Consider the following 24217-nt stretch of genomic DNA (forward strand, 5'->3'; position numbering starts at 1 on the left):
AATTCTGCCTAAATGGTTTTTTTTATTTTTTATTAATTGCCCTTATGGGACCACTCGTAGATTTCATATACAAAGGAACAAAGCAAGCTTCTCTCCTATTTGTATTAGATGTTGTTTCATGTTGAAAAATACCTTTTCAGGGTATTCATTTATTTGATCAAGAAATTAAATGCTCATTTAATTTTGGCAAACGAAAAAAAAATTGGCAGACAACCATCTTTGTAAGACATGAAAAACAATTAAAATTAGCATTGGAATGTCTTGATAGTCTTTATTATCAGGACTTATCATTAACATAAAACATGTGAATTATTTGCTTTAAAAGACAAACCTAGTGGTATGGTAGAATTGCGCAAAGATCAAATCTCATGTTTAGGAATTAAACCCCTAGTATATGAGTAAAAACATGCGATGTAACTCATATCGCCAAGGTTAAATGTATTTTTGTCCAATGGATTCAGAATTATATTAGATCAAAATACAAATCATGGTACTTGGTACAGGGTACATCCTAGAATTGCCAATGATGTTGGTGCCATATAATGTTTTCCTGGTACCGATTTTGATGTTACAGTCCCTATGAAGTTATTCGATTTTCATAAACAAGCACTGTTGTCTTGGTTAATCGTGTATATCCGCAATCTTCCCCTTCATAGATGTTTAATTCGGTATAACAAAGATATATCTATATAAAATAACATTTTATTTTGATAATTAGGTTAAGAATGTCATGTTATTGGTAACACAATTGATTCATAACAATGGCCATTTATTTAGTACTTATTCAGAAATTATAGAAATACAAAAGTCCAGTACCTATTAAAGAATATGCAATTGCATATGATGCTATGCCATCGGGACTTATTAAATTCTTGGGAAATAATGGCATCTTTGATTTAAAGCCAAATTGCGATTTAAGATTCACAAGACGAAACATGTTTTGATAATTCCCTTTGCAAAAATGTGCCAAAACCCTACAACACATATGGTAAAGAGTTTTTGGAATTCACATAATAAAAATATAGGCTACATTGGAAAGACGTTTCATAAAATGTATCTTGTGTTACCAATAAGGTCCGAGAAAATTATTAATCGCATTTATCCTGTAAACCAGATAATTGCAAGGTTTGGGAAGGATTTGTTATACTTTATGATGGAAAAAGATATGGAAATATAACATTTGCTACATTGTGAATGTATTAATAATTTATGGGAAATTACATATTCATATATATAAATCATTATATATAAATTCGTTAAAGACGAAACCAAACTTTAAATAATTCAAAAAGGAAATGTGATACAATTCATACTTTAAATTCTAAAGCAAAACAGATTGGATCATCGTGAAGCCTTAAATCGAAATCTCAATTAAATTTTTATGTAAACTATGTATTTTAAAAAATACCTTTGGAATGTGCCCCATGTACACAGTCATTTTTTCATTTTTTCTTTTTATACAATATAAGATAGATGCATGCAGAACTATGTCAAAATATATACGTTACAAATATTTTTATAGTTTCATACTGCTGAGATTGAGAACGGTTCACAGATTGCAAATAACACTACGATATTGAGAAAAGTATCACCTGGCAGCTATTTTACAGCCAACCAAATCAGATACCCCTAAAAGAAAACGGTAATTACACAACAGCGACGGCGATCTCGGAGATCCTATGTACAGGGATGGCAAAGCGCATAAGTGCAGTACTGGCCAATACAATAATATAAAAATGCAATGCTGTGCCTATGCACAAGCTAGGTAAGAAACACTATGTAACTTATTATATCACGCCTAGCTACTATGGGGGACGTATACGATTAGCCTACCATTGTAGGGACCAATTAGCTCAACTGTAGAGTGAATTCTCTAAAAGTAGGCCTGGATTTACCTGGAAAAGGGTGTATCCCCGAGTTTAAGCAGCACAAATGGGCATTTTAACAAAACAGCGTAATACAAATATATACCAACACCATGATGTTCATGGGATAACTGACAGTTGATATACTGACGTATTGTTTCACAATCTGGATGTTGAATAATTACATTTTAAAGAACGGGACAAAAAACGATTAAAGGACGTTTTATTTGGTATCAAGAAAGAGCTATTCCAATGCACTCTTCTTTAGAAGTTCTTCATACGTTTTTAAATAAATCTCTTATTAATAGTGCCATGCCATATATAGGACCGTAAGAGATGTCGGCAGGATAAATTACAAGTTTAATTTAAGTTGTCAAGTTAAAGTTAAAGTTAAAACCGATGCAACCCGTGCAATTTATATAGGATAATTAAAATGGATAGCAATAAAGTATTTAATAATGCAACGACTATAAACAAATAAACGCAATAAATGAGATCATGACATGCCGAAATGTTTAATTTAAATTAGTTAAACCATTTTCTTATCATCTCGATGGCATATTAGCCATACACGCTGTCGTAACTTTCTTCCAGGCGCACCTTAAAAAAGCTTAAGCATGCGCACTGAATCATACGGATCTCCAACTAGCAATATGATGGTGAGGTCAAAATAAATTATTAAAAACATCATATCTTTGTCTATGTGATAGAAATAGCCACCTCGAAAAAACAATACGTGATTTTTACTTTAAATTGGTACAATTCGCAGAATTAACAACAATATATGAGTCGAAGTATTTTCGATTTGCTGTCAAAAATGAGTGGGGGATGCATATATTAGCAGAGGGTGACTTTTACCGTCTTGGTGATGAGGCAGATTTATAGATTGTTCTAACTCGAACCATACACCTGCATTAGTTCCACCCAAGACGAAATGCCCCTAAAATGCGAACGTGAGTGGGTCGCCAGGTGAGCGTCTTCTGTGGTTCTGTCCGTCGCCTCTCCCGCTCTCAGTCCGTCGGTGACAACGGAAAAGTGGTTCTCATTAAAGGGGAATCAGCTCCCTCTAGTGGCCAAGGGGCGGTATATCGTCCCTATCTGTTGATACTTTTGAGCACCGGTGTGGACGCAGGCTTTTGTTCCAACCAAGCAGTTACACACCCAATTCTACTAGTCAACCATTAGAGCAGGGGTCAGCAACCCAGGTCCTTGAGAGCCACAGGGTGTGCTGGCTTTCGTTGTTACTTGGCATTAATTCATCAATGAAAGCCGTTGATTACACAGTTAACTCACCTCACCTGGTTTCTTGGGTCTGAATCGGTTGCTAATTTTAAGGTGGAGGCGAACGCCAGCACACCCTGCGGCTCTCCAGGACCAGGGTTGCCGACCCCTGCATTAGAGGCTCTGCTAAGGACCTTGATCAGTAGAAACAGGTGAGGAACTTCTTGGTTGGAACAAAAGCGTGCACCCACACTGGTGAGATTGAGTATCAGTTCAATTTCATTTGTATAGCGCTTTTTACATTAAAAGATTGTCACAAAGCAGCTTTACAAAGAGCCCAGGCCTAAGACCCCCTCAGAGCAAGACTACGGCAACAGTGGCAAGGAGAAACTCCCCGACTAACAGGAAGAAACCTTGAGCAGAACCAAGCTCAGAGGGGGAGCCCATCTGCTTCTGACCAGCACTGGGCAAACAGTGAGTTTGACAGTAGTGTTATATGCAGTATATAAATAAATTAAATTAATATATTAAATTAATAATTATACAAATAATAATTATGCTCCAGTTCGGAGCTCAAAGCAGTGGGAGGAGGGCAGAAACAGAACAATGATTAGTGGATGGTTAGTGGATGAAGGTCAATGACTGGGAACCAGAAGGTCGGTGGTTCGAATCCCGGTGTAGCCACAATAAGATCCGCACAGCCGCTGGGCCCTTGAGCAAGGCCTTTAACCCTGCATAGCTCCAGGGGAGGATTGTCGCCTGCTTAGTCTACTCAACTGTACGTCACTCTGGATAAGAGCGTCTGCCAAATGCCAATAATGTAATGTCATGGTTCGATCCCTGGTGTAGCCACAAAAAGATCTGCACAGCCGTTGGGTCCTTGGGCAAAGCCCTTATCCCTGCATTGCTCCAGGGGAGGATTGTCTCCTACTTATTCTAATCAACTGTACGTCGCTCTGGATAAGAGCGTCTGCCAAATGCCATTAACGTTATGGTTATGGATGGTAAAAGTGGTAAAATTGGAAAAGAGCAGAAGCCGGGCAGCAGAAAATGGGGGAAAGAGATACCAGTGTGTGATAAAGAAGTAACACTGGCAGTTCCTTTCACTTCAATCCGTGTCTCAGATTTATGAGGATTCTGGGTTTTACCAGCTAACTCCGTAATCCTGCTTTGTGAAACAGAGTGAACAGTGGTGTTATGAACTACAGGAAAACCAATGTTCCATTGGTTTTAATTTAGTAATTTCAGGGCGTAATTTCAGGGTGTAATTTCATGGCGTAATTTCAAGGCGTAATTTCAAGGCGTAATTTCAAGGCGTAATTTCAAGGCGTAATTTCAGAGTAAGACTAACTCCTATGCTAACGGGGCCAGTCATATAGGGCCAGTTTCACCTAATTTTATTTTAAAAGGAGATTCTCCATACAAAACTGAATTAAATCCGGGATTACGGCTAATCTTTCTCTGTGAAACCAACCCATTGGTTTTAAAGGCCCACACGCATATTTTACATGGGGTTTTTTTGGCCCTGGTTTTTAAGGGTTGCTTTATTTTCCAGTCGTCCTTTTATTTTATTCCTTTTACATTCTAGAAGGGATTACCCTTAGTTGCTCTTGGCTCTCCGCCAGTCCCCGACACTAGAACATCGACATTTCAGATTACCATTTTATTACATTCTGCATTTGACTGACTTTTTTAATAACTAAATTTTTTAAACTAAAAAAAAAATGTTTTCACTTTATTGAGTGTAAGAATATTGCAGCAATTTCGAAAGAGTAGCATGGCTACTGATTTTGCTTACCCAGTCGGTGAAATCCAAATAAACTACATTCTTAACAGTCTAAAATTAAATACAGAAATTAACGTTCCAGTACACAATATATTTCTCTGAAAGACAGGCAAATCATTTCATACTTATTACATTATATTGGACTTTATTTTCTGACTTCAGTGGATATGTCAAGCACTGTAAATATGTAGGCAGAAACATTCATGAGAAAAAATATTCATAGGAATATATTCCATATGATTTTACTAAAGAATCACCCTATTGATTTCCAAAACAAAAAAGTATTTTATTACATACACTTTGCTTTGTAGGCTGTTTCTTCTAACAAACTGGAATCATTAACATGGGAAACATGTAAAACAGGGTGCTATTCACTATATAGTGTTTTCCAGAACTTTCTATGACCTATAGATCATTTTTGGTACTTTTTGCAGCATAATAATCATTTTTGGTACTTTCTTCATATTAATTATTTTACTCAACTTTAGATTACACATGGGTCACTTATGCACTTCTAACACAAACTTATAAGCAGAAAATCGTTGAAAATATACAGATATAATAAACATTTGATTAATATTCTCTTCTAATATTATTTTCTAATATACAGACATACTAAACATTTGATTAATATTCTCTTTTAAGTGAGTAAATGTACATTGCATTCTTTGCTTTCATTTCAACAGTTTTCACTGTGGTTTCTTGCGTTTTCATTAGCTCAGCTGTAATTAATGTTCTAGGTTCATTTGATTGGATAACATGTGATATATTGATTATAAGCCACTTACATATAGACTTCTGGCATGAATCATTAAGAGTTTTGGAGAAACCAGCTGTACCAGCATATCAGACACCCAATGTCCTTGACTTTATTATAAGTCCAAGGAAGTTATACTCACCTAACCTACTCCTGTTAGACCATACTTGGAGTACTGTGTGCAGTTCTTGGGACCACACTATAAGAAGGACATAGAGGCAAAGGATAAATTCCACACAGATATTAGTTTTTTTTCACACAGCGAGTGGTCAATGTGTGGAATAGCTTGCCAGTGCATGTAGTGGAGGCAGAAACACTGGGGGAGGTAAGAAATATGGTAATTAGCTCAATGGTTTTATTAAGTCCTTTGTGCACGGCCCCTCAGTCCCCCCTCCCAGCAAACACAATGTGCAGCTGGGCAGAGGTGGGCTCCCAGTTGTCATGCTCAGGTGGAAAGGGGAAAGGGGTGTCTTCACCAGGTGTCTGAGGACACATGCGCATGGACGACCTTTTGTCGTACCACGCCCGTACCGGTCTTATCCTGAGGACGACTACACCCTGGACCGGCTCGCCCCAAGGACAGAAAACAAAAACAAACTAAATACAACGTATTACTGCATTTCTAGGGAGTTCACTAAATGCTGATTGAATTGGCTCCACTTGCCCCCTTTCATTTGCTTAGGCGATTATGACATGCAGCCTTTCGGAGGAGTCATCATCCTCGACTTGGAGCATGGCCCGGCACAGCTGAGCCTTCAGTTGCAGCGCACATTGTCGGTGCGGGGTCGCTTGCAAAGAAGAAGAAATAGGTTCGGTTAAAATCGCCCTTCTGAGACCTAGTTCTGCGACCACGATCAGGAAAGCCAGGAATACTGCAGACACGAGGCCCACGGCCACTCTGGCGCCTTGCCGCTGCTTTTCTTGTTGTTTGGCCTTGGTCACGGCCCCCAGCTCTCTCTGCTGTTTGTGGATCCTGTCTCACTTGTCTCCTGGAACAGTGAAAAGAAGTGAAAGCACATAACCCCACCTAATGAACAGGTTTTAGCTGAGACAAGTGTCTCCACCTGTCACCCCCCGCTATCTTCCATCCAATGTGGAGGGGCGTCTCCTGGCAAGGTCATAGCCCTCCCTATCATTAACTCAAAAGCGGTGACTTGTGTCACTTTATTGGGCAATTTTTCACGTTCTACAAGCTGCCACCTTCCAGGCGTCTCTGAGACAAGGAAAGCCCTGAGTCACTCCCACATATCAAACATACTTCTCGAGCACAGTAATGCAGTTGACTTTACAATGTTAACGGCCTTGTCTTTTAGTTGCAAAACAAGACTACGCGGGGGAGTGTTATCAGTGTGTTATCAGCGGGTGCTCGCTTCCTTTTAACACAATTTCTAATAAAATCCACAAAGGTTCGTGCCCCGCTGATTGTGTGGCAGATGCGTGCCACATCAGAAAAGCATGCATATACCTGCCCGCATGCTGCAAAAGACAGACAAGGCAAAATATAACATAAGTATCTTCACATTTCCATGTATGCATTATGCCCATGCATCTTATTATGAACGTGTATTTCTTGGTTGTTTTACTTTCACGACATCTACACTCTCATTTGGTGAGTGAGCATACAATTTAAACACATTCAACAACAATCAAAATAAATCTACTCACAACAGGTATTACACATACAGAGCTTCTAGGTGATGGTTGGTAACAATTTGTTGGTACACACTGAAGGCAGGAGGCATACATTGTTCTAATAATACAGAAAATACAGACAGTATTATACAGAAGACAGTACTATTCACACCTGGTTAAACATTTGCAATGAAAGTAGCTGCACTACGTGCCAGTTTTTAAATTCTTGTTCTGTGTTTTGTGATCGGCATTGCAGAAGACCACCAAACCTCGGCGAAGAAAATGATGACCCATAACGACTCTATGAGTTATTTAATTAACTGCACGTTATCTGACAGTGCCTAGATAAACATCTACAACAAAGACAAATTGTGTCAGTGTCGTCAGGGGTAACGTAAACTAGCAAGCTAGCTAGCTAACGTTAGTGCAGTGGGGGTACATTATTGCAATAGCATTGCTAAGCTAACGTTAGTGTGGTGGGGATTGCTAGTAAGTTACCTAAGGTTAATACCTTGCTTAGCTAGTGGAGTGGGGATACATTATTGCGAGCTAACGTTAGCAATACCGTTGCTTAGCAACCGTCGTGGTTCCCCAAAGATGACAACCACCGCCCCCCTCACTGTGCCCTTCCCCCCCTCTAGGCCCATCCCTTCCTTTTCCACTTTCTCCCCCCTTACAGACTCTGATGTTTCTCAACTCCTGCTCTCCCACTGCCCTACAACCTGTGCCCTTGACCCTATCCCCTCTTCTCTTCTCCAAACTATCACACCTGACATTCTCCCATTTGTCACCTCCCTTGTCAACTCCTCCCTGTCTTACGGCTGTTTTCCGGCATCTTCCAAGAGGGCCCACATCACTCCGCTGCTAAAAAAGCCTACTCTGGATCTCTCCACCATCCAGAACTACTGCCCGGTATATCTTCTTCCGAGCCGCTTCTACTCAACTTTCTTCTTTCTTTTCTAACAACAACCTGCTAGACCCCCATCAGTCTGGCTTCAGATCGGGCCACTCGACAGAGACTGCGCTCCTCTCCGTCAGTGAGTCACTCCATGCCGCACGAGCAGCCTCCCTCTCCTCTGTCCTCATTTTTCTAGATCTCTCTGCTGCCTTCGACACTGTGGATCACTCCATCCTCCTGTCTGCCCTGTCAGCAACGGGCATCTGTGGCACAGCCCTGGACTGGATTGAGTCCTACCTCTCTGGTCGCTCCTTCCAGGTTGCCTGGGCTGGTTCGGTATCGACACCTCGGCCCCTCGCCACAGGAGTTCCCCAGGGCTCAGTCCTAGGCCCGCTTCTTTTTTCTCTTTACACTCGCTCCCTTGGCCCTATGATCACTGCACATGGGCTATCCTACCACTGCTACGCGGACGATACCCAACTCTTCGTCTCGTTCCCGCCGTCTGATACGCAGGTTTCAGCCCGTATCTCTGCTTGCCTGAGGGACATCCAGAGCTGGATGGACAACCACCATCTAAAGCTCAACCCAGGCAAGACTGAAATGATATTCATCCCTGCTAATACCTCTCCTCATCTGGATCTCTCCATTTCCCTCGGGGATACCACACTCACACCGTCACTCAGTGCAAGGAACCTCGGCGTGGTGATGGACAGCAGACTGTCCCTTTCCGATAACATTGCGGCAGTGATCCGGTCTTGCAGGTTCTTCCTATACAACATACGGAGAATCCGCCCCTTTCTCACCCCCTACTCGACCCAGCTCCTGGTCCAAGCGATTGTTCTATCCCGCCTGGACTACTGCAATTCCCTCTTGGCTGGCCTCCCAGCGTCCGCCATCAGACCCCTCCAACTTATCCAGAATGCAGCAGCTCGTCTGGTCTTCAACCTTCCCAAATACTCACACGTCACCCCCCTGCTTACTTCCCTCCACTGGCTGCCTGTCATGGCTCGCTTCAAATTCAAAACATTGGTGCTAGCCTTCCAAGCAGTTAAGGTGTCTTCCCCAGCTTATCTACAAAAAATCATCAGACCCTACACCCCTGCCAGACCTCTTCGTTCAGCCTCCACAGGCCGCTTGGCACCTCCCCCTCTCCGAACCTCCACCTCACGCTCACGACTACTGTCTGTTCTGGCTCCACAGTGGTGGAACGAACTCGCCGTTGAGGTCAGAACTGTAGAATCTCTCCCCACCTTCAAGCGCAAGCTGAAGACACACCTCTTCAAGCAGCACCTCTCCCCATCCCTCCCTACCTCCCTGTGAACCTTAATTGTTGTCTCTGTGACTTGCTTTGTGTATTGGTATTTTTAGTTGGCTGGGTAAGCAGTGTTTGGATAGTTAACTTTGGTCACTTTTGCTCTGTTGTTTGTTTCTTTGTTCTTTGTTATCTTTGTTGTACAGGTAGCAGTTGAAATTGTACTTCCCTCTAGGGTCTTTCAGCGAACTTACCCCTGGTTATGGGTATGCACTTTGTTGTACGTCGCTCTGGATAAGAGCGTCTGCCAAATGCCAATAATGTAATAATGTAAATGACAAGAGTTTGTCCAAATTCCCTCTATCGTATAATCAGGAGTCTGGCAGCAAAGTGCTGAATAATGGGCTTTTATTCCATGAGATATAATCAAGTTACAAAAGCCGTGGTGTCTGCAGAACAACCCAATGATCCACCCGGCACACTGTCATTATATATGCTTGTGAGGCCTCTGCTCCTCCTTTCTTCAAGGCGTGGTCTCGTCCCATCCTGGGGCGCCACAGTTGTTTACTTGCTTCTGATTGGTCTCTGGTCACATCCCCTTCTGCTGTGATTGGCTTACACATTCTCATAGACTTATTAGGAAATACTTGTGGCTACATACTTGTGGCTACATACTTGTGGCGCGACCTGACTTTTCCATTACGTATTCATCTTTTGGCTAACCACTCCCCCTAATACTTTGAGCTTAAGAAAATATTGGTAGTTACAGTGCTCAGTGAGCATATATAAAAAATAATAGGCAAGGCAAGTTTATTTATAGAGCATATTTCATACAGCACTGACAATTCAAAGTGCTTTACAGAGAGCATACAAATACAGAACAAAAAAATAAAAGTGTATAAAAAATAAGAATAAAAATAAGTGTATATATAACACAATGAGAATAAAAATAAGAATAAAATCATAAAAATAAGATATAAAAAGTAAAAGAGTAAATCAGAGTCATTCGGTGTTCACTCATAGATACTGCAGGACATTTTTTGCCTAGTTTTGAGGCCTGTTTGAGTTCTACAGGGAGTTTATTTGAGATGCACGAGGCAGAATGACTAAAAGCTACCTCATTGTGTTTTGTTTTCACTCTTGGAGTGCTTAATACAGTGGTTCTCACACTTTTTTTGTCAGGCCCCCCATCGAAACTACAAAGATTTTCAGCCCCCCCATCATAATGCAACCCTCTTTCTATGAATGCTAATCTATAATATTGTAAAATGTTTGCACTTAACGATGTTGAATAATGGAAAACAAGGTAGTTTAAAATTTTATACAGAAAAACAACACTAAGAAAAACATTAATTTCATTTTTTCTTTCAGCTTTATATCTTTGTTTCAGTTTAATAGTGAAAAAAAAACAGAAGTTAAACTTTTTAGAATAAAAAACCACAGTGACTGAATTGATACAGCGCACAAGCAGTTAACAAGCAGTCAGTCCTTGTGGCTGTCAGTGGCCTCATCCACCTGCCGTGCGAAGCATTTCTTTTATTTAGTCAATGAGCTGTTCTTCCAAGTCATTTGATTTGTCATGTCTACATCTGGAATTGGATAGCGGAATAGCCTTTAATTTCGCTGCACTTGCCTCATCGAGCATAGTTCACACCATATCTAATGCAGCGGGGAAGTATCAACGAACAAATCTTTTTTCAAACAAATATTTTTAAATGAACGAACTAGGCCAAGGCTTTTCATTTGGCTCTCTCCCCAAATGCTGAGATCAGCCCGCCCCCTTAGCCAAAGACAGTGCTTTTAGAGACTTGCAGTGTCCAATGGGTATCAGGACAGCATTCTGTGATTAAGCCGATAGGCTTACCGAAATGCCAATCAAACAACCACAAATGAACGAGCGTACGTACCTACATCAGCGAGCCGTGGAGCCATACTGAGCCGGTGAACTAGTTTGTGAACGAAGAGCCGAAGAGCCATTGATTGAGTGAGTCAAAAGAGCCATTGGATGACTGAACGAATGAGTGAGCCGAAAGAGCCATTGGATGACTGAACGAATGAGTGAGCCAAAAGAGCCATTGAATGACTGAACGACCGAGTGAGCCGAAAGAGCCATTGAACGAATGAACGAATGAGTGAGCCAAAAGATCCATTGAATGACTGAACGAAAGAGTGAGCCAAAAGAGCCATTGAACGAATGAATGAACGAGCCATGAGCTGGTGTTGAACTGAAAGTACAACACAGTTGAGCCGTAGGGCGTAACGTTAATGCCATCAGCATTCTGTGGACCAGCTGGATAGTTATATCACAGATAATATTTAGCTAAATCATGTTGTCTTTTAATTTTCTGTAATATGGTCTGCTAGGCTATGCAATAAAAGTGATGAATGGTTTTGAAAAGACCACAACGTACCATCTGATACACAGGTTTCTGCCCGTATCTCTGCTTGCCTGAGTGACATCCAGAGCTGGATAGATAACCACTATCTAAAGCTCAACCCAGGCAAGACTGAAATGATATTCATCCCTGCTAATACCTCTCCCCACCTGGATCTCTCCATTTCCCTCGGGGATACCACACTCACGCCATCACCCAGTGCAAGGAACCTCGGCGTGGTCATGGACAGCAGACTGTCCCTTTCCGAGAACATTGCAGTGGTGACCCGGTCATGCAGGTTCTTCCTATACAACATATGGAGAATCCGCCCCTTTCTCACCCCCTACTCGACCCAGCTCCTGGTCCAAGCGATGGTTCTGTCCCACCTGGACTACTGCAATTCCCTCTTGGCTGGCTTCCCAGCGTCCGGCATCAGACCCCGCCAACTTATCCAGAATGCAGCAGCTCGTCTGGTCTTCAACCTTGCCAAATACTCACACGTCACCCCCCTGCTTACTTCCCTCCACTGGCTGCCTGTCATGGCTCGCATCAAATTCAAAACATTGGTGCTAGCCTTCCAAGCAGTTAAGGGGTCTTCCCCAGCTTACCTACAAAAAATCATCAGACCCTACACCCCTGCCAGACCTCTTCGTTCAGCCTCCACAGGCCGCTTGGCACCTCCCCCTCTCCGAACCTCCACCTCACGCTCACGACTACTGTCTGTTCTGGCTCCACGGTGGTGGAATGAACTCCCCGTTGAGGTCAGAACTGTACAATCTCTCCCCACCTTCAAGCGCAAACTGAAGACGCACCTCTTCAAGCAGCACCTCTCCCCATCCCTCCCTACCTCCCTGTGATCCTTAATTGTTGTCTTTGTGATTTACGTAGTGTTTCGGTATTTTTAGTTGGCTAGGTAAGCAGTATTTGGATAGTTAAGTTTGGTCACTCTTGCTTTGTTTGTTTATTTGTTGTTTAAAAAAAAATTAAAAAAATAGGCCCTGGTCCTTATCTTTGTTGTACGGGTAGCAATTGTACTTCCCTCTAGGGTCTTTCAGCGCACTTAGCCCTGGTTATGGGTATGCACTTTGTTGTACGTCGCTCTGGATAAGACCGTCTGCCAAATGCCAATAATGTAATGTAATGCAATGTACATGATGTCATTTTATTTTTGTTGGTAGTATAGGCTGCAATAATAGGCTATATTTCAGGTGTTGTCTTAATTGCATTAAAGTTTAATTTACATTATATACAATTGTAATTGTAGCCTATGTAATTTAACTTTAACATCAATGTCGCATAGCTTACAATTTCTTAAGAAACCTGAAATGAAGCTTTGGAAGATGTTTATTAATGCTATCCAAAAAACCTGCTGATGTATTATTTTGGCTACTAAGCAGATGGATTTTTTGCACTAGGCTATCATCCATACTGCATAGCATAATTAAACAGATCAATGTATTGACCAGCTGCCCACATAGGAAGTGTAGCCGGACCGGATCTGTGCCCGTACCAACTTACTTTGGGCCAGATCCAATCACTTACTGTCTGGGTGCAATCCAAAAAGTAAAAATATTTGTGTAAATTACACTTTGGTGGCAGTTTACACATTATCCATCCATCCATTATCTGAACCCGCTTATCCTGAACAGGGTCGCAGGGGGGCTGGAGCCTATCCCAGCATACATTGGGCGAAAGGCAGGAATACACCCTGGACAGGTCGCCAGTCCATCGCAGGGCACACACACCATTCACTCACACACTCATACCTACGGGCAATTTAGACTCTCCAATCAGCCTAACCTGCATGTCTTTGGACTGTGGGAGGAAACCGGAGTACCCGGAGGAAACCCACGCAGACACATGCAAACTCCGCACAGAGAGGCCCCGGCCGACGGGGATTCGAACCCAGGACCTCCTTGCTGTGAGGCGAGTTTACACATTATACTAAATTAATAGTAAAAGGGGAATGAACAAATCTTTTGAACGAACGTAGCCAAATGATCCAGCTCTCCGAAATGAACGAACGTTCCCATTACTAATTGTCTCTATTGGTCAGTTTGCATTCCAGCCGTGTCAATATCCATGATATGCACAGGGCTAAATCGAATCTTTCCATATTACATATATTAAATTCCACATTACAAATGTGAATGTGTTTTACCCCATCTTGTGCATTTTCCTCCACATTGCATTTTCTATTGCCAAAATACTATTCTTAAAGCAAATATGCAGCACCTCAGTAAAACCAGCAGGCAATTAACTTCATTCATTCATTCATTCATTCATTCATTCATTATCCTAACCCGCTTATCCTGAACAGCATCACAAGGGGGCTGGAGCCTATCCCAGAATACATTGGGCGAAAGGCAGGAATACACCCTGGACAGGTCGCCAGTCCATCGCAGGGCACACACACCATTCACTCACACACTCATACCTACAGGCAATTTAGACTCTCCAATCAGCCTAACCTGCATGTCTTTAGACTGTGGGAGAAAACCGGAGTACCCAGAGGGGGCCCACACAAACACGGGGAGAACATGCAAACTCCGCACAGAGAGGCCCCAGCTGACGGGGATTCAAACCCAGGACCTCCTTGCTCTGAGGCAGCAGTGCTACCCACTGCACCATCCGTGCCGCCTGGCAATTAACTTGCCTCTCATAAAAACTTTACATTGATGTATTTATGAATTCATCTCTAAGTCGGATTTCAGAAATAACTACTCACTCATCGTTTTCTGCATAAGCCACAATTTAAGATACAATTTGATCATAACATTGTTATGAAAATGAGGCCCCAGGTGTCAAAACAGTTGCAGTTGTTACAGCCTAACTGGATTCTTCATGCAAGGTGTAAAATGGCCTCTGTAGGACCTCCTCACTCGTTTCGAAGCTCGATAACCCAGTGCACAGAGAGTGATGGATCTTCTCCCATGCATCCAGCTCGGTCTTCAACAGACTGGCCCTCCTGCGGATGACCTTTGACACATCGCTCTTGTCCCCATTGGCCAGGGTCTTTATTTCTTTGTAGATGAAATAGAGGTCCATGCCCATGCAGAAGACATTGCTGCCGATGATCAACACAAGGTCACATGTGCTTCGTGCGGGGGGAGTGCCCTTAGCCAACTGCCTGATATCGGTGAGATTGGCTGCCATGTTGGTGATGTTTCGGGCAGCTTTGACCTCCTGAGTCACTACCTTGACTGTACTCGAGGCCACCTCTTCGGCTCCGAGGGTGGAAGCATCCGCGATGATATCTATAACTTTAATCAGGGAATACGTAATTTTGGCGGCCTTCAGAACAGTAGCTATAACATTCAGCACATCTGGCACCGTGCTGCGTATAATGGGACTGGCTGCTTTCTCCAGACACTCCAGCATAATCTTCACATCTTTAGAGTAGTTTTCAAAGATTTTTTTTATCTTTTTGCCATGGCAAAAGTTGAAACCGATTTCGATGCAACATATCAATATGCCGATTATGGCACCGGCGATCCCCAGGCATGAGCCGACATTCAGCAATAACACAATGGACACAACAGACACAACGGACAAAATGCCTCCCACAAAGCCCAGAACACTGCACAAAATGCGGAAGATGCTGGCCCCCATCTTCATCCTGTCCAGCTGCACTGCTTCTTTCTCCAGAGCCTCCAGGAACTGCTGCATCTTGGAGAAGCTCTGGCTGAACTGGTCGATGAACTGCTGTGCTGATCCCCTGGACAGGTAGGTCATTCTGAAGTGCTGGTCTAATCTGAGGGGGAGAGGTTTCACTATGAGCCAGGGCTCCAAAACGGTTTACTTTACACAACAGATCCCTGGGTAATTTCTCCCGCACTCCCTTCTTGTGAGCAAGAGGGCTTCCATTTGTATTACATTTATTAGCATCATAGAATAAAAATCACAAGTTCACAATCTTTTCTTACATAGAATGCAGTCTGTAAGTACTTGGACAGTGACAAAGACGACCATCAAGAGAAGACTTTGTCAACATAATGTCAGAGGGCTCACCACAAGATGCAACCCCTGGCAAGCCTCAGAAATAGACATTAATAAAAAAGCCTGTGGAGACCAATAAGACTGGGGAGAAAAAAAGGAACAGCTCATGATCTATACCATACCACCTCATCTGTCAAACATGGTGGAGGTGTTATGGCTTGGGCACTGGAACTGCTGTGGCAGTCATACATGCCCAGCAGTGGTGATGTCACTGCTGATAGCAGCAGCAAGACAAATACTGACATATACAGAGACATCTTGTCTGCGCAGATCCAAGCAAATGCATTGGACATCGCTTCATCATGTAGCAGGACAATGATCCAAAACATATAGCCAAAGCAACCAAGGCAAAGTCAATCACCTAATCTCAACCCAATTGAGCATGCATTTCACTTGCTGAAGACCAGACTGAAGCCCCAAGAACAAGCAGGAGCTGAAGAGGGCTGCAGTACAGGCCTGTCGGAGCATCACCAGGGTAGATAGCATCAGGTGATGTCTATGGCTCATAGGCTTCAGGCAGTCATTGATTACAAAGAATTTGAAACAAAATATTCCATATGAACACCAGTGTTGATACCCAGTGGTCCTTCCCTTGTTACAGTAACATCTGGCACTCCATCAAAGACTCAAACCTCACAATATAGAAAATATTTTTCCAAAACAAACTTGAAAAAAATGGACAAAACGCAGTATGTTTTATTTTGTAAATTGAGCATGCACTTTGGGCAGCCTCTAACCTAGTGGCTAAGGTACTGGGACCCGGAAGGTTGATGGTTCAAGCCCCGGTGTAGCCACAATAAGATCCACGCAGCTGTTGGGCTGTTGAGCGCATTAATTAGTCTGATCAACCGCTTGTAATAACTCTCTTCTTTCTTTTCCCAGAACAACTTTCTAGACCCCCATCAGTCCGGCTTCAGACCTGGACACTTGACTGAGACCACTCCTCTCCGTCAGTGAATCACTCCATGCCGTGCAAGCAGCCTCCCTCTCCTCTGTCCTCATTCTTCTAGATCTCTCTGCTGCCTTTGAGACTGTGGATCTCTCCATCCCCCTGTCCTCCCTGTCAGCAACAGGGATCTGTGGCACCACCCTGAACAGAAACTCTCTGGTCGCTCCTTCCAGTTTGTCTGGGCTGGTACAGTATCGACACCTCGGCCCCTTGCCACAGGAGTTCCCCAGGGCCCGGTCCTAGGCCCGCTTCTTTTCTCCTTTTACACTAGATCCCTTGGCCCTGTTATTACTGCTCATGGTCTGTCCTACCACTGCTACGCTGATGATACTCAACTCTTCTTCTCATTCCCACCATCTGACACACAGGTTTCAGCCCACATCTCTGCTTGCCTGAGTGACATCCAGAGCTGGAAGGACAACCACCATCTAAAGCCCAGTTTAAGACTGATATTATCTTCATTCCTGCTCTAACCTTTCCCCATCTGGATCTCTCCATTTCCATAAGGGACACCTCAGTGACGCCATCACCCTGAGCAAGGAACCTTGGCGTGGTGATGGACAGCAGACTGTCCCTCTTTTGACCCGCCTGGACTACTGCAACTCTCTCTTGGCTGGCCTTCAAGCATCTGCCATCATTCGTGCTAGATTTCCAAGCAGTTAAGGGGTCAGCCCCAACTTACCTGCAAAATATCATCAGACCCTAAGCGCCTGCCAGACCTTTGATTGGGCACTACAGGACGCCAAGTGCCTCCCCCTCTCGAAACTTCCACCTCCCACTCACGACTACTGTCTCTTCTGGCTCCACAGTGGTGGAATGAACTCCGAGTGGAGGTCAGAACAGCAGAATCTTTTACCACCTTCAAGCGCAGACTGAAGACGCTCCTCTTAAAGCTGCACCTCTCCCCTGCCCCTCCCTAGCTCCCTGTAAACCTTAAATGCTGTTGTTTTCTTTACTTGTGTAAGTATGATACCTTTGCTAATTTTGTTTGGCTAGGTAAGCTGTTTATTGTTCATATATTTGCGTGGTGCGGTGTATACATTTTTTATTTATTATTTAGTTATTATTTATATAATCCATTAATCAAATAGGCCCTAGACCTTATCTTTGTTGTACTGTAAGCAGTTGAAATTGTACTTCCCTCTAGGGTCTTTCAGCGCACTTATCCCTGTTTATGGGTATGCACTTTCCACTTTGTTGTATGTCGCTCTGGATAAGAACGTCTGCCAAATGCCATTAATGTAATGTAACTGTAAGTCGCTTTGGATAAAAGCATCAGCTAAATTACACATTACTATTATTATTATTATTATTATTATTATTATTATTATTATATTATTACTCTATTTAGAGAAACATTCTGTTAAATTAAAGGTGAAAACTCATGTGCTTTCTTAAATTTTTCTGTGCTGTTCAACAAATTTGCTGTGACTGTTCCACGTCTTCAGCCAGTATTTTTGTGAAAAACACACAGCCTGACTTCTAATTAATCATGAGGCTATGGATCTGTGCCAGGGTGCTTGGAGTTAATAGACTTTGCCATTACGAAAAGTATAAATGCAAACAGTTACACTTGAACTCACTACATCAGGAACAAGCTGTTATCAAAGCAAACAAATCACCTGTGATAACTGCACCTGTATCACACACAATGAATTTACTGTAAAATGTCTCTGTCGACATTAAACCTCAGTATGGATCAGGATGTACTTACCTGATGTGCCTCAGGTCAGTCAAATGGTCAAACATGTTCTGAATGGCTTCGTTGGTCAAAATGGGGCATGGGTCATTCTCAGAGGCATTCTCTGCCCTTGGAAGAATGAGAAAAATCCGACAATGAATTTAATGGAGTGAGTGAGTGAGTATAATGGATTAAAAAGATAATGTTTGATTTGAGAAGTATTATGTACACTCAGTGAGCACTTTATTAGGTATTTATTAGACTTATTTTTTTAGACTTCTACTGCTGTAGCCTATCCATTTAGAGTTATGATGCATTGCATGTTCAGAGATGCTCTTCTGCATACCACTGTTGTATTGTGTGGTCATTTTGTGCTACTGTCACCTTCCTGTCAGCTTTGACCAGTCTGGACATTCTCCTCTGACGTCTCTCATTAACAAGGCGTTTCTGTCTGCAGAACTGCTGCTCATTAGATTTTCTTTCATTCTTTGAACTCTAGAGACTAGTGTACATGAAAATCCCAGGTCTGTATACATTAAGAGATGCAAAAAATATACATAATCACACAAGCAGAAACACTGAGGAAAGGCTTCAACTAGTGAATTTATTGGGGGAAATATTTCTGCTTACCTATAATTAATTCCATGAAATGGTATACTTCCTGAACTGGAAAAAAAGACAAAATATCAGCTGTGAAACCAGCTATTCTGCACTCTACAAATGCCAAAGGGCCATGCCATGTCAGCTCCATGAGGTTTAAATAATCAAATATATAACATTTTAATGACGTTGTGAAGTGGCTAGGTAAAAGTGGAAGGTATCTGCTGGGGAATCAAGGAGTATGTTGATATGATTGAAACATTAAAAATACCTTTCCTGGAGCATCTCATACAACTTCTGGGAAACCCTCAAGTATTTGTCCAGCTGGAAAGCCAGCAGGTCCATGTTCACCAGGCTGGTCTGAAAGAATTCGCTGTTGTCTCTCTGGAAATGGATCAAAAGCGGACAGGCTCGCCTGGCGGCGGCGATGACTGAACGAACGGCATCAGCGCTCACCCCCTCAGGGAGCTGGCACACCGGATTCTCCTCCTCGAAGACGGAGAGCGACGTGACCGCCAGCATCTCCACAGCCTCCAGGAACGGGGTCAGCTTCTTAAGCCCCTTCAAGGTGTCTTCGAGCAGGCATCCCAGCTCCTCCTCCAGCTCCTGGGTCCTTCCCTCTGCAGTTACCTCAGTCACCTTGCTGCACATATACTCCCCGAAGGCCTTCATCTTGTCCTCTGAATTTAGGCAGTGGTTAGCTGTGGGGTTGATCTTCTTCGCTCTGTCCATGATGACGTCTTGCATCCTCTTCAGCTCAGACTTTCTATGTAGGAGCCACATTGAGTGTATGATGCAGAACTCCTGCACCGTGTGAATATAGCTCATGGTGTCTGAAATGTAGCCAGCGGCCAGCTGATCCAGTTCCTCCCTGCAAGGCAATAAGAACTTACATTGTTGATTCGCATCAACACTCTTTCAGTCATATTGGCCAGTTCCCCTACCTCCAGCCACTGTGTCGGAGAGCACTACTTCAACTTAATTATTTGGTGTAATGATTCAATTTGTGTCATTGTATTCATCTGTACTTTAGTGCAGACACGTGAAGCTGCCTGAGAATTCCAGTATTTTATTATTTCCAATGAAGTTTCCTTTTTAGAAGCATATTTACAGTCATATTTATCCCAGATCTGGTACATGCCTGTTTCATTGTCAAACACAGAGCACAAAAGGAAGACACTGTATGAGTTAATGGGGAATATTGGACACCTTTACTTATCTCACCATGTATGGTCCATGATTATTGTCTGGAGCTCTTGTCCAGCGCTGTCCGAATTCGAACTTCAGCAAAGTTGAGCAGCCTCCTCTGACTGGAATCTTGTTCTGCCACAGTGAAGTGCAAGTTCAAGTTTATTATCACTGACAAGAAAAAGAGCATGAAAATGAAACCTAGGTGCGACAAAACATTATCCGTTAACTGAAATAACATGAAACTATAGTTGCAAAAACACAAAAATATTCAATGTCACATTCAATTGAAGACCAAGAGCAACACATTTTCCTATAGGGTAGTGATATCTATTATTTTATGCCACACAAAATTTTATTTCATGCTGTAGGCTACATACAATATATTATTTCATTAAATACATAATTGGAAGAGTTTCATCGACTGCACGCAAATCTGAGATGAACTTACTTCTCCGACGGCTCTCTCGGCAACAACACGGCTGTGGTAGCGGGTTTGGTCTTTTGCGCAACCTCAGCTGAAACCCAAGTTTAATTTCCTGCTAATCTGTTCATCCACATCTCTGCTTACCGCCCACTTGCAGTTGTGGTTTCTCATGCAGTAGCCGACATCCTGTTGAAACAGAAGACAGCACATTCCTCCCCAGCAACTGAGAGGTTTTTTCGGGCCAAATCTCAATCCAATTGAATATGATTACTTGATTTCATCTTGTGCTAGTTGGTCCAATTACTACGGAGATCAAAATTTTGGTTCTTGTCAGCTGCTGTAACCAGATGTTTGACGACTCCCTGACACCAGTGTTGATACACAGTGGTCCTTCCCTTGTTACGGTAACAACAGTGACAACTGGCACTCCATCAAAGACTCAAACCTTACCAAAGACAAACTTACATTTTACATTTACATTTTTGTCATTTGGCAGAGGCTTTTAATCCAAAGCGTGTGTCTAGGTTCTTCCACAAGTTAAAGCATCACATCCATAACTAGTAAAATACACATGAAGTGTTGTTCTAAACATACAGTCATCACAAGTACAATTTGTTAAATTGCCCTTATCTTCCACAGGACGGCAGGCAGCGATCCATGCCATCCTTTTCCCGTCTCTTTGATTGCTGCCGTACTTTTTATTGTCCGGTTCAGTCGTTCCACCATTTCTGGTCCTTCCATCCGCTTGCTTCTATCCCAGAGCGCAAACGTATGTCAGTTCTCCCACCCAGAACCGTAGGTGGAAAATCTGGCAGCCGAAGGGCTGGTGCTTGAGACAACTGCTCTTTTAATCCAGTGAAGGCCTCTTCCTCTTCAGGCCCCCACTCCAATTTTTCACTTCCTGGTTTCCCTCCTTTCAGCATCCTCTGCAACGGCGACACCAGCTCCCCCAAAGTCTTGTACAGATGATCTGTAGTAATTGGCTAGGCCCATAACCTGTCTCAGTCCAGTTACTGTAGTACTGCAGTTACTGCAGGGCGGCCTGTAGCGTAGTGGTTAAGGTACATGACTGGGACCCGCATGGTCGGTGGTTTGATCCCCGGTGTAGACACAATAAGATCAGCACAGCCGTTGGGCGCTTAACCCTGCATTGCTCCGGGGGAAGAATGTCTCCTGCTTAGTCTAATCAACTGTACGTCGCTCTGGATAAGAGGCTCTGTATTTGTCTTGCACATCAGCTGAGGGAGTCACTCCGTAACCGGACTATCCTCTGTTTATTGGGACACCAGTAACCGGACTATCCTCTGTTTATTGGGACACCAGTAACCGGACTATCCTGTTTATTGGGATACCGGTAACCGGACTATCCTGTTTATTGGGATACCGGTAACCGGACTATCCTCTGTTTATTGGGACACCAGTAACCAGACTATCCTCCGTATCAGAGTAAAAAGTCCCAATAGTTATGTGAAATGAACATACATTTGTAATAAATGAAAAATAACAAAACACTTAAATCAAATAAATATTAAGTAGGTTAAACATTTTCGTTAACATTTTCTTTAAGCACTAAAATATATATGGTAATCAGCTCAATGGTTTTATCAGTCCTTTATTCACGGCCCCTCACTAATCACTAAACTACTAAAAACTATGCAAAACGTAACTATCTGCATCATAAAATTGCATATTTGTAAGTTGTGCATGACGGAGATAACGTTGTTTTCATGATAATTAGACTAGCTAGCTTGCTCGCGAGTACCGAGGCTAGTAATGACGAAATTAGAGCATGAAGGTCGCAACTGGCAAGACCTCGTGAGCTACTACATAGTTTTCTAACTGATATATAATATCAAATTCACCGTAAGCAAACTGTGGCTGGCTGGGGACGTGGGGCTTTTAAGTTGTATTTGGAAGTTGTATGTCGGACGATGATTGACTGAAACTGACAAAACCATATGGGGGGGTTGGACAGCGGAGAACTAATTTAATACAGTGTATTTTTATGTGGATACTACTACACATTTCCCTCTTTATATTTGATAGACTTTCAATAACAAATGAATGAAAAATAAAATACAACTAATACCAGCCAAAGAAAGCCAAGTAACTTTAAAGTGTGCCTTTTTTGTGCCTGGTAAAATGGCATCCGTAGGACCTCCTCACTCCTTTCGAAGCTCAATCTCCCGATGCACAGAGAGTGATAGATCTTCTCCCATGCATCCAGCTCGGTCTTCCACAGACTGGCCCTCCTGCGGATGACCTTTGACACATCACTCTTGTCCCCATTGGCCAGGCTGATGCTGTCTTTGTAGATGAAGAAGATGTCCACGCCAATGAAGAAGGCGTTGAGGGCAATGAACCCCGCCCTGGCAGACTTGCTTAGGGCGAGGGGAGTGCCCTTAGCCAACTGCCCGAGATCGTCCGCCATGTTTGGAATCTTTCGGGCAGCATTTGACTTTGAGGCCAACTCTTTGGCTCTGAGCACCTTTTTGGCGGAAGCACAATCCACTAAGCCATCTATCCCTTTAGACACGGAATGTGTGGTTTTGGCTAAAGTCACAACACGTGTCGCAACATCCAGCCCATCTGGCACCGTGTTGGGTATAATGCACCTGGCCACTTGCTCCAGACACTTCTGCATAGTCTTCACATCTTCAGAGAATCTCTGGAAGATTTCATTGATCTTCTTCCTGCGGTGAGTGTTGACCGATAATTCGGTGATACCTGTAGCTAAGCTGCCCAAGCCACTGGTGACCCCCAGCCCAACGCCGACCATCATGAGGGTCAGCGATGCCCCCACCGTGAAAGGGGCCAGAGCCAGGCCCGCGATGGATGCAATGCCTCCCACGAGGCTCACACTGCTGCCCGCCACACTGGAGATGCTGGCCCCCATCTTCATCCTGTCCAGCTTCACAGCTTCTTCCTCCAGAGCCACCAGGAACTGCTGCATCCTGGAGCGGCGCTGGCTGAACAGGCCGATGAACCGCTGGGCTGATCCCCTGAACAGGTAGGTCATCCTGAAGTGCCGGTCTGATCTGAGGAGGAGAGGTTTCACGATGAGCCAGGGCTCCAAAACATTTTACTTTACACAATAGATCTCTGGGTAATTTGTCCACTCCCTTCTTGTATTACATTTGTATTACATTTATTTCCACAATATAATTCAAATACATCCACAATTTTTATTGACATACAATGCAGTCTGTAAGTACATGGACAGTGATGAAGACGACCATCAATGTCAACATAACGTCAGAGGGCTCACCACAAGATGCAAACCCCTGGCAAGCCTCAAAAATAGTATGGCCAGGTTACAGTTTGCAAAAACGTACATTAAAAAACCTGTAAAGATCTGGAACAAAGTGTTATGAATAGATGAGACAAAGATTAACCGAAAAAACTAAACTTTCTTTCTATAATGGACTTCATTAATCAAGATAAGCTAAGCTAAGATTAATTAAGCTTGAGACTAAATGCAACAGGCTGTCAATGTATTTGTTCCAACCAGCCAGAAACTGACCAAAAAAGTTATTTCAAACATTTCCCACTGCTGCACAGTGATTTATTAAAATCACTTTTTAGTT

The 24217-nt window shown here is 43.0% G+C and overlaps 3 protein-coding genes across 3 annotated transcripts in view; all 3 read right to left on the bottom strand.

The window, feature by feature from the left end:
- Positions 1–18862, bottom strand: part of LOC133114960 (uncharacterized) — a 43769-nt gene extending 24907 nt beyond the window's left edge. Inside the window, exons 1-2 of the mRNA XM_061224660.1 lie at positions 18449–18862; positions 14661–15540 (exon numbers count right to left, since the gene is read on the bottom strand). Of these exons, the coding sequence (XP_061080644.1) occupies positions 14661–15540; positions 18449–18483 (915 nt within the window). The 5' untranslated portion in view covers positions 18484–18862. The remainder of the gene's footprint in view (positions 1–14660; positions 15541–18448) is intronic.
- A 179-nt stretch (positions 18863–19041) lies between these two features.
- Positions 19042–20672, bottom strand: LOC133114962 (uncharacterized). The gene is made up of 4 exons (XM_061224662.1): positions 20655–20672; positions 20240–20338; positions 19287–19886; positions 19042–19081 (listed from the first exon to the last, which is right to left on the bottom strand). Exons 2-4 carry the CDS (start codon positions 20251–20253, stop codon positions 19042–19044), a joined length of 654 nt encoding a protein of 217 aa, XP_061080646.1. The 5' UTR covers positions 20254–20338; positions 20655–20672.
- Positions 20256–23583, bottom strand: LOC133114963 (apolipoprotein L3-like). Its single transcript, XM_061224663.1, has 2 exons — positions 22797–23583; positions 20256–20374 (listed from the first exon to the last, which is right to left on the bottom strand). The coding sequence occupies exons 1-2, from the start codon at positions 23581–23583 to the stop codon at positions 20256–20258; spliced, it is 906 nt and encodes a 301-aa protein (XP_061080647.1).
- Positions 23584–24217: the final 634 nt, after the last annotated feature.

Source organism: Conger conger, chromosome 16 (assembly GCF_963514075.1).
Source record: "Conger conger chromosome 16, fConCon1.1, whole genome shotgun sequence".
In the NCBI taxonomy this organism is placed as follows: domain Eukaryota; kingdom Metazoa; phylum Chordata; class Actinopteri; order Anguilliformes; family Congridae; genus Conger; species Conger conger.

What these genes read in the sequence shown, in the direction of transcription:
- LOC133114962 (XM_061224662.1), bottom strand. An exon ending in TATGAGATGCTCCAGGAAAG is followed by an intron (nt 19,082 to 19,286) that starts GTATTTTTAATG and finishes CTTTTTTTCCAG; the next exon opens with TTCAGGAAGTATACCATTTC.
- LOC133114963 (XM_061224663.1), bottom strand. Translation starts at nt 23,583, where the DNA reads ATGCAGCAGTTCCTGGTGGCTCTGGAGGAAGAAGCTGTGAAGCTGGAC. An exon ending in GAGATTGAGCTTCGAAAGGA is followed by an intron (nt 20,375 to 22,796) that starts GTGAGGAGGTCC and finishes TTTTCTTGTCAG; the next exon opens with TGATAATAAACTTGAACTTG.